The sequence below is a fragment of the Cebus imitator genome, unplaced genomic scaffold (genome assembly GCF_001604975.1).
Source record: "Cebus imitator isolate Cc_AM_T3 unplaced genomic scaffold, Cebus_imitator-1.0 Scaffold217, whole genome shotgun sequence".
Lineage (NCBI taxonomy): Eukaryota > Metazoa > Chordata > Mammalia > Primates > Cebidae > Cebus > Cebus imitator.
In genome coordinates, this window is record NW_016107532.1 from 3,100,154 (window position 1) to 3,113,671 (window position 13,518).

Here is a 13,518-nt window from a genome sequence, read left to right on the forward strand (position 1 = left end):
GGTACCAAGAGGAAGGGCCGAAGGCTAGGATGAGGGCCCAGTGATGGGAAGACTGCCTTGCAAGGGCAAGAGTCTTTAAGGACATGAACTGGGAGGCGGAAGCGAGGCAGAAATCACAGCTTTTAACCCCGGAGGCCCATGGATAGAAACCACACATAGGGCTGTGTTCTCTCAGCCCAAAGCTAAGGGCAGGGAAGAAGACATAAGCTACAAGGGCCCAAGTGACTTGGTTTGGGGTAGGAGGGTTGGGGGGCCTAAGACGGGTCAGGTAGGCTGCGTCCTCCCAGCTTCCCTGGAAAGGGGCTTGGAGGCACCAGCCATGAATCTGAAATCAGGGGGTCAGGGAATGGATAAGTTCCGGAGGATAAGAACAGGGGGAATGGGAAGTCTTCAACACAGCTACCGGGGCCCAGCAACTTGCCATGTTAAAATGTACCCTTGGACTACCCAGCCAGTGGCACAGGAGGGACGTGGCACCTGGGCACAGTGGGAAGGCGCAGTGCCTGCATCCCCACTGAGGAGCCACTGCTGACCTGGACTGAGGGGGCTGCTCTGCGCCTATGTGGGGAAGCCGGGCCAGCCCCTGTGCTGAGGTGCTCGGGTGCTGGGTGAAAGCCTGGCTGCTGCTCTAACTTGCGAGTGAACCTGGGTCAAAACCAGCTCCTCTTTGGCGGGTGGGAAAGGTTTGACAACACCAAGTTTGCCCTGGAGAAGGGCAGCCTTGCCAAAGGAAGGCCTTTGGAAGCTGGCCTGGTGCTGTGGGCTTGAGGGCCTTGCTGTCCCGGCTATAGCCCAGGCCCCAGCACTCCGTCTCTTCTACTGCCACCTGCTGACCAGGAATACCAGGAGGACAGAAGGGTTTGTTCAGCTGCTTCCTTTATTAGAAACAAGTGAGATGTACTGAGCAGAACAACAATGCATTTGGTATTTCCTCCCCAACCCTGGAAATGGATGCCCCCCCATAGCCCAAAGAAAAGCCAAGACAAAAAGGTGAAGCTCCCCGCTCCCTGTTCCCAGACATGGCACCTGCCAGTCAGTATTTTTTAACTGAATTTAATGAAATTGTCCTAAACAGCCTCCCTGGGTGCAGCTGGCTTGCAGACCCGCCTTCATTTTGCAGCAGAACAAAACTGAAGCCTCAGGCCTCCCCTGGTTCTGGGGAAGGTGGGCCAGGCCGTCAAAGGCTGCCTCACAGGTGGGTAGGCACTGTTGGGGGGATACTCCTGCCCCTCCCCTGACCTGACATCTGGTCCCCCTCCCTCTCTTAGACTGCAGCTCCATGCAGCAGTCCAAGGCCCTTGGGCCCTTAGGTTGGTTAAATGCTGGTCATCCTTGGGGAAATAATTCAGGACCAAAGGGACTCCCCTGGGCTTCCGAGAACCAGCAAGCAGGGGGGCGACGGCAGTTAGACGGGAGTTGTGGGGAAGGCCTGACATTTTCCATAAACCTGGTGTTCAAGTAGCTGGGTGTGGGCCAGCCTTCAAATAAGACAGGAGCCTCTTCAGAAACAGGCAGGTGTGGGGAAACGAGCTGATGCAGGCCTCAAGCCGGAGCAGAGGCCCCCATCAGCTCTCTCCCTACACACAGACTGGAGTCTGTGGTCAAATGCAGAGTCAATCCAAAGGCAGGAGGTAAAGGTCATCTTCAAAACATGGCAGCTGGGAGGACTGGGTGATAGAGGGTGGTGGCCTTCCAACAGTGGCTCCTTGAGGAGGGTCAGCGTGAAAGCCTCAGGGTCCTTCCTTTGCTTGGTTCAAGCCAGTCATACTGCAGGGCTCCTGTGGGGAGGCCCTGACTCCAGGATGGTGCTCTCTGAGCCCTCTGGCCTGAAGTCCCAGAAGGGGTTGAATGAAGAACGCATGGACTATTGGGACAAAAAATGAGACAAGCAGCAAGCAGCTCGAGCCAACCCCTGCACACCTGGGCAGGGTCCTCACCGTAAGATAAAGCGGAGTCCATGGAGCAGGGCACCTGGTTTTGGTGAGGGAGATGCTGGGGCCTTGCCAGATTTCTTTCTTCCAGAACCGCCACTGGGGCCTCACCGTTTCCATTCCATGACCTGGGTCAACCAAAACAGAGCTCACTCCAGAGATCTGCGCAGCCCAAATCTCAGAGGCAGCTCAAGCTGGGACCTGGCCCAGAACGCATCAAGACTAGGACAGGGAGCCTTTCCAAGTCCCAGGTTCCCCCGAGGTAGGAAAGACTTGGGCACTCTGTTCTTTGATATCCTCAAAGGTCTGGACACGGTGAGCCGCTCTGGGGCCTGAGGCGCCGGCAACTGTTATCTGAGAGGCCGAGAAGCAAGCCCCTGCCTCTCTGACTCCTCCCATCTGCAGAACGCGGTGTGCATCTTCCTAAGAACAGCAGCTTCTTTGGTCTTGGTATCTTGGAGTCAAGGAGTCAAACGTCAGTCATGATTACTGGGGCCTGCAGTTTGCAGCACAAGAACAACGGGAAAAGGGAGGCCCCTGCAGGCCTCTGATGAAAATCCACCATAGCGGAGTTGCTGCCTGTAGCAGCAGTATCTGCAGAGAGCGGGCAGCATTCCCAAGGTGGCACAGTCCCCATCCCAAATATACGAAGTCTTCTGGTTTTGGGAACTCTGCAGAATTAGCCTCCGACAATCCACACCAAAACCCACAGCCTGAAACAAGGCCCTGCTGGCCTGCAGAGTGGCTTCGGTGAGTGGCACAGGGCTGAGCCTGGCCTCCTGGCTAAGGCTTCATTTCCATGAGTGGAGAGGTGACAGCAGCAAGGAAACCCCGCGCGCCACAGGTGATGCTACCTCCTCTCCACCACTTGCTTCTCTCCAGAGCAAAAGTTACATCCAAGCCTGGAAGTGGGTTCCTGACAATTCCACAGCCCAATTCTGCCCAGGCCAGTTGGCTGAACACCACGGAGGCATGCCTGTATCAACAGCCACGTGACCAGAGGCTTGATTACTTTTTGGGAAACTGGCAGCACGGACAACCATCACTACCACAAAAATCCACAGAACAGCATCAGCAAAAATCAGACTCAGACAATGGTGATGGGAAACCATTTCTGTTGCCAAGTCCAGATCTGCCTCTGTTCACCACTCCTTGAGCCACTTGCAGGCTGTGTCTTGGAAAGGGGCACAACAAGAAATGGCTGATGGGTTGGAAGGCACAGGCCAGGGGCTGCTGGCTGAAGGCATCTGGGTATCAGCCCCACACCCCTCCTGCCCAGCCACCCCGGGACATCAGGGTGCCAGCTCTCTGCTCTAGGATGAGCTAAGCAGGGCTTGCACTGACATGGTCTTCAAAGGTCCCTGATGCTGCTGTAAGGAGGTCCAAGGGCCTCTTCGAACTGCCAGTCATCCCAGGCAGCGGAAAAGCAGAATCTCACAGGGGACTCATCCCTATGAGGTTGACAACAGCTGGCTAAAGAGCCCTATTAAATCAGTTGGCAGGATGACCTACAGGGAGCAGGCCAACAGGATGGAGGAAGGGACTCGATCAATGAGATCTGCCTCCACAGACCATCCCATTGCTGTCTCAGAATGCAGACAGGTCTGGCCCTGCAGGAAAGTCCCTGCCCAGGGTCAGCCCCAGCCAAGGACTCCACGTGGCATCCCATGAGATCTGAGCCTGGTCCACCTTCCCTTCCTTCTCAAGGCTAGTCATCCCAGCCGATTCAGAAGGGGAACTGGATGAGGTTCTCCAGATCCTTTTCCCCAAGGTAAGTCAATGTCTCCTCTGGAGGAAACAATAAACTGTACCGATGTGTCTGTCTGCCACTGTCCTCGGGTCCCAATTTTGAGGAAAGATCTGGATTCAGCTTTTCATTAAAGACCAAACATTCTTGTACATTTGGAACATGAAAGATATTTAAAATATTTATATATATATAATATATATATACTTTTATTATTCACCCGTTAACTCCATAATATGCCAATCACGAGCTAGTTTTCAGCAGTTACATTCCCTTGATCACGGCTGCATGAGGATGTGATTAACTGGAAAACAGGGAGACCAGAGACACAACCAGAGGTGACGTCACGCAGCCCACGCCATCGCAATACAATTGTCAAGTTCGCTGGCGGTTTGGTAAAGCCGGTTCAGTTCTGCTCCCTTTGCCAGGGATTCTCACGTGTGTGAAAACTGGACCAACAGAGGTGGGGTTCCATTTCCTGGTTCGACTTTTCAGTGGCTTTATCCAGAATGTCACTGGTGTCTGGTTATTGTAGCACCAGCCCAACCTAAGAGAGCCAACGGGGAGGGGCAGAGCTGAGTCGGACAGTGGCCCAAAGACTCTCCCACACCTCCCAGCCTGAAGTTCCAAATGGCTAGGCCCAGGTCCACTGCCTGTGCTGTGCGGACAGACTCACCCAGCTGGCCCCGCACCCGACCTCCACACCAGGGTTCACACGTCCATCGGACCTCCCAGGGAAAACTGGCCCACACTCCAGCTCACCCAACGTCCCCTGTGGCGCTGGGAGAGGAAGGGCTAAGAAAGTGTCATGCCAGGAAGAGGGCAGCAGCTCAGGACAGGAAACCTCCTGGCGAACCCCAGCCCTACCCTCCTGGTGAACCGTGGGCAACTCACACGGTTCCCTCAGATGGGAAGGCCCCGCTGGAGATGACCTTCCTGCTCCTGTGTCTCTGTCCCCTCTGCCATCCTCACATAAGTTGCTGAGAGGGCAACACTGACCTGCTGGTCTAGCCAGCAGAGGGAGGGCATTTTCAAAGGCTCAGCTCCAGGTAACAAGGACACAGGCTGCGGCTGTCTCCCCAACCCATGGCCCAGTTTCTGCTGGAGACATGGACTTCCTGAGCCAGGCGGCCTGGACTCTGGCTGGGCAGTGCCTACCTTCTCTGCCCCCATGCTGGGGCATTTCCAATTGTAAAGGTAATACTGCAGGTTGCCGTCCCCTATGCCAAACTTGAGCTTCTCCAGGAAGGTTTTGTTCTCCATGAGATCCAGTGCATTGAACACATCAAACCCTTTCTGCAAAGTGGCAGGGAGAAACAAGAACAGGTGAGGACAGGTGAGGACAGCCTCCTTCGTACCCCTCTGCTGTCATTTCAAAGCTGTCCAGTGGGCAGCCACAAGAACAAGGGTCCCTCAGAAGCGCCACTGCTTCCGCAGGAGTCTCCACTCTCTGGGTAGTTCTTGGGACATTCTGAGCAACCCCTCCGGCCTGGCCTCTGCCCCGTGTCCCTCTGAGTATACACGAGTGTGCTCAGTGTCCAGGCCGGGGCTCTTGCTACTCCTGCTTACGCCTCCCTGAAACTCTATAGTCATTTTCACAGTCCTCTGTGGAGTCCAAGCCCTGAGACCCTTCCTCGGAGAAGCTGGCTCCCGTCAGCCACCTGGGGTTTGTGTGGCTTCCTTACTCCATGGATGCCCAACTCTCTGGCCCTCAGCTCACCTCATGTTGTATGACACCAGCTGTGTCACTTGGAGACTGTGAAGATGCTTCCTAAGCCTCACCAACCGGAGCAGAAGCTCTCACAGGGCAGGGACCAGCTTGCCCACAGCAGGCTTGGCTGGGCGCAGGAAGTCACCAGAACCCAGTGAAGCACTGACCGAGGGGCTCTCCACCCCATGCCAGCAGTCGGACACTCCGATGACTCACCAAGACAGAGAGCAATCACCCCTTTCCCAAGCTGGGAAAGCTGTGAGGAGAACCCCTGTCTTCCCAGGGCAGCCCTGGCTATTCAGGCTCCTTGGCAGCGCCTCCTGTGAGAACGAAACTCACTGAAATAAATCAGGAGGAGTTCAATGCCTTCACTTTGGATGCTCCTTGCTCCCTCCTAGTTTTGAGTTTTTGGCTGAAAACTGTGGGAACCCTGCCTATGCAGAACAGGAGGTGAGGAGGACTCAGAGCCTCCCCACCCATGGGAGGCTGTGTCCCGGGAGCTGTGCTCACCACGGCTCCACTGCCCCTTCCCCGCACATCTCCAGAGACCCCTGGTCTGCTCCTCACCATTTTGGCGAGAACAAGGGCGTCGCTCATGAGGTCTAGAAGAGGGGTCTGGGTGTGAACATTGTAGAAAGAATAAGCAGCTTTGAGACTCTTGTGGGTTGGATGGTTCATGATGGTGGAGGGCAGCGTATAAAAGCTCAGGAAATCCGTCACCTCTCCATTTGCGTTCTGAAGGGAAGGCAATAAGACAGCATCAGGCAGGCAGAGTGGCACTGCAGCCCCGGGACAAATGTCTCCTCTCACTCTGCTTTCAGGCAGCTCTGCCCCTCTAGATAAACGGTGGAAATGGCACTGGCTCGGGGCACTTGAGGACAGAGCCATGATCGTGGGCTGAACCTGCCAAACCTCTTTCCCAGCATGGGCACCCTGGGACCTCTTCTTGCAGCTCACATCCCCCGAGACTGTGTCTCCTATGTCTGGTCAGCACTAGGTTAAGCTGGGACAGGCAGGGAACTGAAGGCTTTCCTAGAGGATTAAGCGGGGCTCACGTCTCTCTATTCCATTATCAAAGTGGGGTCGAGGGGGAGAAAGGCTCAAGCCAGATCCAGAGGTATCTTTTCAGAAAGTTCAAGCATCAACTCCCTGTTTTTAGGGAGGACCAAACACGGATGGTCAAGGAAGTCTAGGGTGCCAACACTTGAGCCCTGGGAAGCTGGCCACTCAGGGGGCTATCGCTCTGGAACGAGTTCAAGGCCTGGAACCACTTCCTGACTCACCTCCACCACGAAAGTGTCAATGATGTTCTCCTGGGGGTAGAACCAGTGCTCCACCTCCTCCTGGCTCATGACTGGCGTGAGGTGAAACTGCTTCAAGTACCTGGTGAGGAGCTGGTGCACTACTGGAATGTCCTTTTTTTCCATTGGTCGAAGCCCAGCTGTCTTGGGAGTCTGAAAGCAAGGCAGAAGAGATGGAGTGAGATGAGCTAATCACCCTGGCTCCACAGTGGGGATAGATCAGGCCCTCAGGAGAGAATCCCTGGTCACTGGGCGGCTCCCTACACCCTGTGCACATCTCCTCAGGCACAGGGCTCGCCTCTTCCCTATCTTTTGGGCCTTTCCCTCCTACTCCAGGCGGGCTCAGACTGCTGCATCAATCAACCATGCACATGGCCCCAGGCTGACTTCCTAAGAAAACATAACCCTTCATGCCCCACCCTTGTTTCAAACACCCCACCTCAGAGCACAAGACTTTCTACGCTTGGGCCAGCTGGTCTTTCTAGCTGTGCCTTTCGCCCCCAAAGCCCAGGGGTCCTCACAGGCTTCTCACTGAACTATGACTGATGCCACCCTACACTCACTGCCCTCCCTCTGCTAGACTTACAGCACTTCACAGACAGACCCCAGGGTCCAGCCAGGGTCTGCCCACCCAGACACCGTTATACCAGTACCTCCCCGAGAGACATGCTGCAAGTTACGTTCAGAAGAAAAGCATCAGACTCCCAGGATTTCATCCCTAGTCAGCGTCCCACCCAACAGCTGCTTTTGCTAGAAAAATGCTTCAGTGGAATGAAACTATGTAATCCTGTGGGGCAAATACTGGGGCCAGTAGAAACATCCCCAGAGGCTCAGATGCACAAAGGTAAGCTTCGGCCAATTTGCAAAGGGGGTGGTGTCCCAGCTCACAAGGCCTCAGTGAGTGCCTGATACAATGCTTCCCAGTGCAGGAATTGCTTGTCAAACTTCAGTTCTAGAACCTGTAGCCTCTAAAATTCCTTGCTAACCCTCCTCTCTCTAGGGAACACTCGATGACCTCATTCTACATGGCAACTCCCACAATGATACCTCATGGGTGAGACATTCTTCGGGCTGCTGCAGCACTTTAAGAATGCTCTCTGCCTGCCTGCCCACCAGCCTAGAACGCAGGGCAAATCTATCATGAGAGCAGAGGGAGAAGGCACATACCACAGTCCCCCAAACCTGTGCTTTTGGCAGTGTCTAATAGTACTGCAGTAGTCTCTCAAGATGGGACACTAATGACCCCAATCCGCTGGTGGATTAGCCTCATTTCAGAGGGATCAATCCTGTTAGGAGGCTGAGGAGTCCGGGCAGACAGCCCTCCGGTCAGCAAGCCCTCAGTAACTGTGTGGACTGACAGCCAACTGGAAGCACTCCGAGGAAACAGAAGGGAATTTAAGAATTTCTACTGTGCTGAGCATGGTGGCTCACGTCTGTAATCCCAGCACTTTGAGAGGTTGAGGTGGGCGGATCACTTGAGCCCAGGAGTTCCAGACAAGCCTGGGCAACATGTCAAACCTCTGTTTCTGAAAAAACAAAATTTAGCCAGGCATGGCAGCACACGCCTGTATCCCAGCTACTTGGGAGGCTGAGGTGGGAGAATCACTTGAGTCTGGAGGGTCAAGGCTGCAGTGAGCTGTGACTATGCCACTGCACTTTCGCCTGGGCAACAGAGTGAGACCCTGTCTCAAAAAAACAAACAAAACAAAGAAAGAATCCCTACCTTAGGATCCCGAAGCCAGCCACAGTTGGAGCATTTGTTTCTTTGGGAAACCAGGAAAACTGAGACCCAGAATAGAAAAGCAGCTCACTTAACGTTGCCCAGTCCTTCAGTGCCAAATCTGGGTGGGGGGACTGGGATTAGAAATCGGTGCTTCATCCTTCACCTGAGCCAGCAGAGGGGGAGCCGCAGACCCTCAATTAACTCTGCACTGGGCTTTCGAACGCACTGCCATGTGTATGAGGGTTCACTAAGTGGATTCATCTTTCTATTTATGCTTTACTTAGGCTAAAATTGCAGAGAATAGGTGTTCTCTAAGCCTTTCAACAGATGGCAGAGAAGCTAGCCCAGGCACAGGCTCAGAGGAACCGAGAAAGTTTAACTAAAATAAAATCCTGCTGCAGATAACAGAAATAGAAAGTCCAGGAAATGTGAAGACTATGGGCTGATTTGCTTTTCTGGTAGGAGAAGGCCTGCTCTCCATCCAGAGCCCTTCTCTCCTGCTGGAGTCAGGCTTTCCTTGACCTCTCTGCCCCCTGCCCAGCGCCCAAGGGCACACTAGCCTCTGGCAGTCGGTACAGCTTCATGGTGCGCTGCATGGTCATATTTCTGCTCAGGTGGGAGAACTTCACTTCAATCAGCTTCCGTGGGTTTAGGGACCGATGCCAATACCTGTGGGGACAGAAATGTCCTGTTTTCAGGGTTCTGGCCAATTCCTATTACAAGGACAATGGCAGGAGACCCCAGATGGCCAGCAGGTGGCGTGAGAGACACATCAGGTCCCTCTGGAGCCAGTGGTGTCATCCCGTTCTCCAGCCTCCCCCAAGTGAGTGCTGCCAAAGCTCCTCCTAGATTTTTTTCTCCCTATTTTTCTTTCTTAATTTCAAAAACGGTTCCTTTGCTCCAGTGGTTGTCTGGAGAGAGCAATCCTCACTCCTAGAATCAAGTCAATGGAAAAGGCTGCAGTCATGCCCAGAAGATGATGGCAGAGGCACCTGTCCTCCTCCCTCCTCCTCTTCTGCCTTCACACCTGCTGTTTTTACCTTTAAAGTTCTCTAGGGAGAGATTATTCAATTGTTTTAAACAACTTTCTAAGGCAGAGGTTGCCCTTAGATCACATGTCAGACTCACTCTATTTGGTGCACACAATATTCAAAACAAATTGAGCCAAGCATTCAAAACTTTAGGACGTTTCCCATAAAAATCAGATTTGGGCTCATCCTTAAAAAACAAACCACGGCACTGCCCTCCACCATCTCCAACTGACAGCAGCCAACAGACACCAAGAGCCCTCCAGACAAGGCAGGGACTTGCCAGTCTGCCATCCTTACAACCCTCCTGCCCTCTCCACGCTCCCCATCTGGCTCCTGCAGGTACCTAGTGCCCACCTTACCAGATACTACAGAGATGGGATGCTAAGGGTGGAGCTGCAACTCACAGTGACATACTAGAGTGCAGACACCAGTATTTTTAGGGCCTTACAGGAAGACGGTTTTACCTGCAGGTGCCAACAGGCTTTGGTAGTACCACCCCGGCAGTGTAAACAGCCTGGAAGATGCCCTCTAAGTGAACCCGCCTGGTGATCTCTCGGATCAGGACTGGAGCCACCCTCTTGGAACGCAGCTTCTTGTGGACACACAGGAAGTTGATCTCCACCATCTTCTTCTCTCTAAGTGGGGAAAATCCAGGCGACAAGGTTTTTAACAGGGAAGGGAATGGTGATCCCATCAAGCATGTGCAGTCACACCTGGAAGGGTCAGGTCTGCAGCACAGGTGTGCTTTTAGCTGCCACCTGCACTCAATACTGGGCCTCCCTTCCCACCACACTCCACCAGGTCAGGAGCCCGCCTCACTTCAACAGTCTGTTTCCAAAGGAAAGTGGGACTCAAAATCGGCTGAGGAACCCACCTTTAGCATGCAGGGAAGCAGCACAGGGAACCCACGGGGCAGGTCAAGGCAATTCTAGGGTTTCAAGGTTCTGATTCCCTCAAGAACACAGCCGATAAGCCCTGAAGACTGGCAGGCAGAGGGTTTCGACATTTACAGGGAAAATGAAGAGCAGGGATCACAGGCCCCAAGGACTATCTGAACCTGGGTCACACTGGCTCTGGCCCCTTTCTGCTGCTGCTCAAGTGCTTCTATGTGTGACTGGTACAGGCATTCAAAATTGAGCCTCTGATTAGCCGGGTGTGGTGGCAGGTGCCTAAAATCCCAGCTACTTGGGAGGCCGAGGCAGGAGAATTGTCTGAACCCTGGAGGTGGAGGTTGCAGTGAGCCAAGACTGCACCGCTGTACTCCATCCTGGGCAACAGAGTGAAACACCATCTCAAAAAAAAAACCAAAAAGCCTCTGGCCAGGTACAGTGGCTCATGCCTATAATCCCACTCTTGGGAGGCAGAGGTAAGTGGATCACTTGAGCTCAGGAGTTTGAGACCAGCGTGGGCAACACAGCAAGACCTTGCCTCTATAAAATTAAAAAAATAATAAAAACAAAAACAAGTCTCTGTGGAGCATGCACACTGGGCCTCCGGGTGGCCCCCTTCCAACCTGGGCCACAGACAAGGGAGCCAGTGGTGACTCTGAGCAGAACAGGGGGTTCCTATGATGAATCAGCAGTCCCAGCACCTGGGCATCCTCCCTTCCTGGGACCTTCCCTCTTCCTTTCATGGGGTACACGTGCAGCTTTTTTCCTCCCTCCCAGCAGGATGACGGTGTTGTAGTGGGTGGGGGCAGGTGCTGGTGCTTACGTGTCATAGATATGGATGTTTGCTGGTATGGCACTAATGAACCCAACCAATTTCCGACTTGATACCACTCGAACCCCACAGTGCCACTGGGGGAGCCAGCCGGGTGGCCGGAGAGCCCTGAAAAAGAGAGGCTGGGGTTGTAGTGCTGCTTGCCAGCAGGCTGGACAAGCTGTTTGGGATCCACAGCCAAATTTGGTTCTGACCTGGTGCTACCACCTCCCTGGGGGTTAACCGCTGAATTCTCTTTAGGGCCAAGCCCTCCTGGACACACAGAATGCAGCCGTCACCATTTCTGGCTACTCAGCCCACTTGGCCTAGTTACTCACCCAATCCAAGGTTATCATACTGAGGATTTCATGCCTGATCCAATTTCTGTGTGTTCACTTTGACAGCTTGAACCAAGGGACTGGCCTCTTCGGTTCAGAGCTCAGTAGGTCCCATGGCTGAGAGCTGATGGTGGCAACTCTGGAGCTCTGGGATCCCGTCTCCCTCTTTCTGGTGCAAATTATTCCTTCCTTTTCAGGTAGTCCCTCTCCGTTTCAGCCCATGCCTGTCTCTTCCTGGATATTAAACATGGCCCAGGCAGGTGGATGACTCAGCATATAACTGAGCATACTTAGGAACCGGATAGAAAATGAGCCTTCTTTTCTTTCAGTCTTAGTAGGTCTCATGCCCCTTCCTTTCTTATATATAGTCACCAGACAATGAATACCTCTTCCCTGGGTACCAGCTCTACAAAGGTCTCTCTCACCCAGTCAATCTGTCTTCATCAAGGCTGCAATTTCAAGCTCCAATGAAAGCAAGTCTCCTTCAGATGCAGGAACTCAAAAATGACACACTAATTTGCCATTCAAAGGTTGGTCCCTGGCAGGGATGAAAACTCTGGTGCCTGTGGTGGTTCTGCTCTATGCCTTGCCCTCAAGAACCTCAAGAAGGCCCCTACAACTTACCACAAAAGAAACTCTGGGGAATAATCAAATCGGAACATGTTGTCATCATCTTCCACGTAGTTCTCATTCAGGAGGGTGTACAGTTCTTTCAGCTGGAAAGAAAAAAGCAGCTCACTTGGAGGTATTCTGCCAGGTAGGGGACCAACTCCAATACCCTGGGGCTCTAGGCTTTTCAGAAGGATGAAGCAAGCTACCAAAAACAATGTGGGATCTCACAAATCCTTCCATCCCCCGGCGTGGCAGGGACTCTTGGAGCAAGTACCCTAGTTATAAGTAGAAAACGGAGCCATCACGGGGTAGAGTGGCAGACCGGGAATGCCACCTAACTAAACAACAACTTCATCATTCTGTGCCATCCACAATGGAGAGTCACTGGTCTCAACTTCTGTGAAGTGCTGTGGAGAGATGACTCTCGGGGCTAGTCTTACTCCACGGAGAATCACTGCTATTTCCCACCTTGTCTGATTTTTACCATCTGGCCCAAACAAAGGCCTTTTTTCCTTTCTTTTCGAGATAAGGTCTCACTCTGTTACCCAGGCTGGAGTGCACTGGTGTGATCATGGCTCACTGCAGCCTCCAACTCCTGGGTTCAAGCAAGCCTCCTACTTCAGCCTCCTGGGTAGTGAGACTACTTGTGCATACCACTACGTCGGCTAACTTTTTAATTTTTTTTCTTTTGTAGGGAGCAGTCTCACTATATTGACCAGGCTGATTGATTTCGAACTCCTGGGCTCAAACAATTCTCCAACCTTAGGCTCCCAAAGTGCTGGGATTACAGGTGTGAGCCACCACATCCAGCCACAAAGGCATTTTTCTGCCTTCTCAGCTGTCTCCATCTGCTGGCCCAACTTTAGCATTAAAAAATTCTGTTGGCTGGGCACGGTGGCTCAAGCCTGTAATCCCAGCACTTTGGGAGGCCAAGGTGGGCAGATCACCTGAGGTAGAATGTTCAAGACCAGGCTGGCCAATGTGGTGAGACCCTGTCTCTACAAAAAAAATTTAAAAATTAGCCAGGTGTGGTGGTAGGAGCCTGTAATCCCAGCCACTGGGGAGGCTGAGGCAGGAGAATCGCTTGAACTCAGGAGGTGGAGGCCGCAGTGAGCCAAGATCGTGCCATGGCACTCCAACCTGGGCGAGGGCAAGACTCCGTCTCAAAAGAAAAAAAAGCCAGGCTCGGTGGCTCATGCCTATAATCCCAGCACTTTGGGAGACTGAAGCGGGCGGATTACTTGAGGTCAGAAGTTTGAAACCAACCTGGCTAACATGGTGAACCCCATCTCTACTAAAAGGGTAAAAATTAGCTGGGCATGGTGGCATTTGCCTATAATCTCAGCTACTCAGGAGGCTAAAGCAGGAGAATTGCTTGAACCTAGCAGGCAGAGGTTGCAGTGAGCTCAGATGGTGCCACTGT

The 13,518-nt window shown here is 53.1% G+C and overlaps 1 protein-coding gene across 2 annotated transcripts in view; it reads right to left on the minus strand.

The window, feature by feature from the left end:
- Window positions 1-859: 859 nt before the first annotated feature.
- Window positions 860-13,518, minus strand: part of NMT1 (N-myristoyltransferase 1) — a 46,050-nt gene continuing 33,391 nt past the window's right edge. The window contains exons 5-12 of one of the 2 annotated variants that reach the window (XM_017549351.2): window positions 12,108-12,199; window positions 11,158-11,274; window positions 9,909-10,079; window positions 8,974-9,082; window positions 6,673-6,843; window positions 5,957-6,124; window positions 4,837-4,974; window positions 860-4,225 (exon numbers count right to left, since the gene is read on the minus strand). In XM_017549351.2, the coding sequence (XP_017404840.1) occupies window positions 4,205-4,225; window positions 4,837-4,974; window positions 5,957-6,124; window positions 6,673-6,843; window positions 8,974-9,082; window positions 9,909-10,079; window positions 11,158-11,274; window positions 12,108-12,199 (987 nt within the window). In that variant the 3' untranslated portion in view covers window positions 860-4,204. The remainder of the gene's footprint in view (window positions 4,226-4,836; window positions 4,975-5,956; window positions 6,125-6,672; window positions 6,844-8,973; window positions 9,083-9,908; window positions 10,080-11,157; window positions 11,275-12,107; window positions 12,200-13,518) is intronic. The other variant, XM_017549353.2, reaches the window with a different exon arrangement.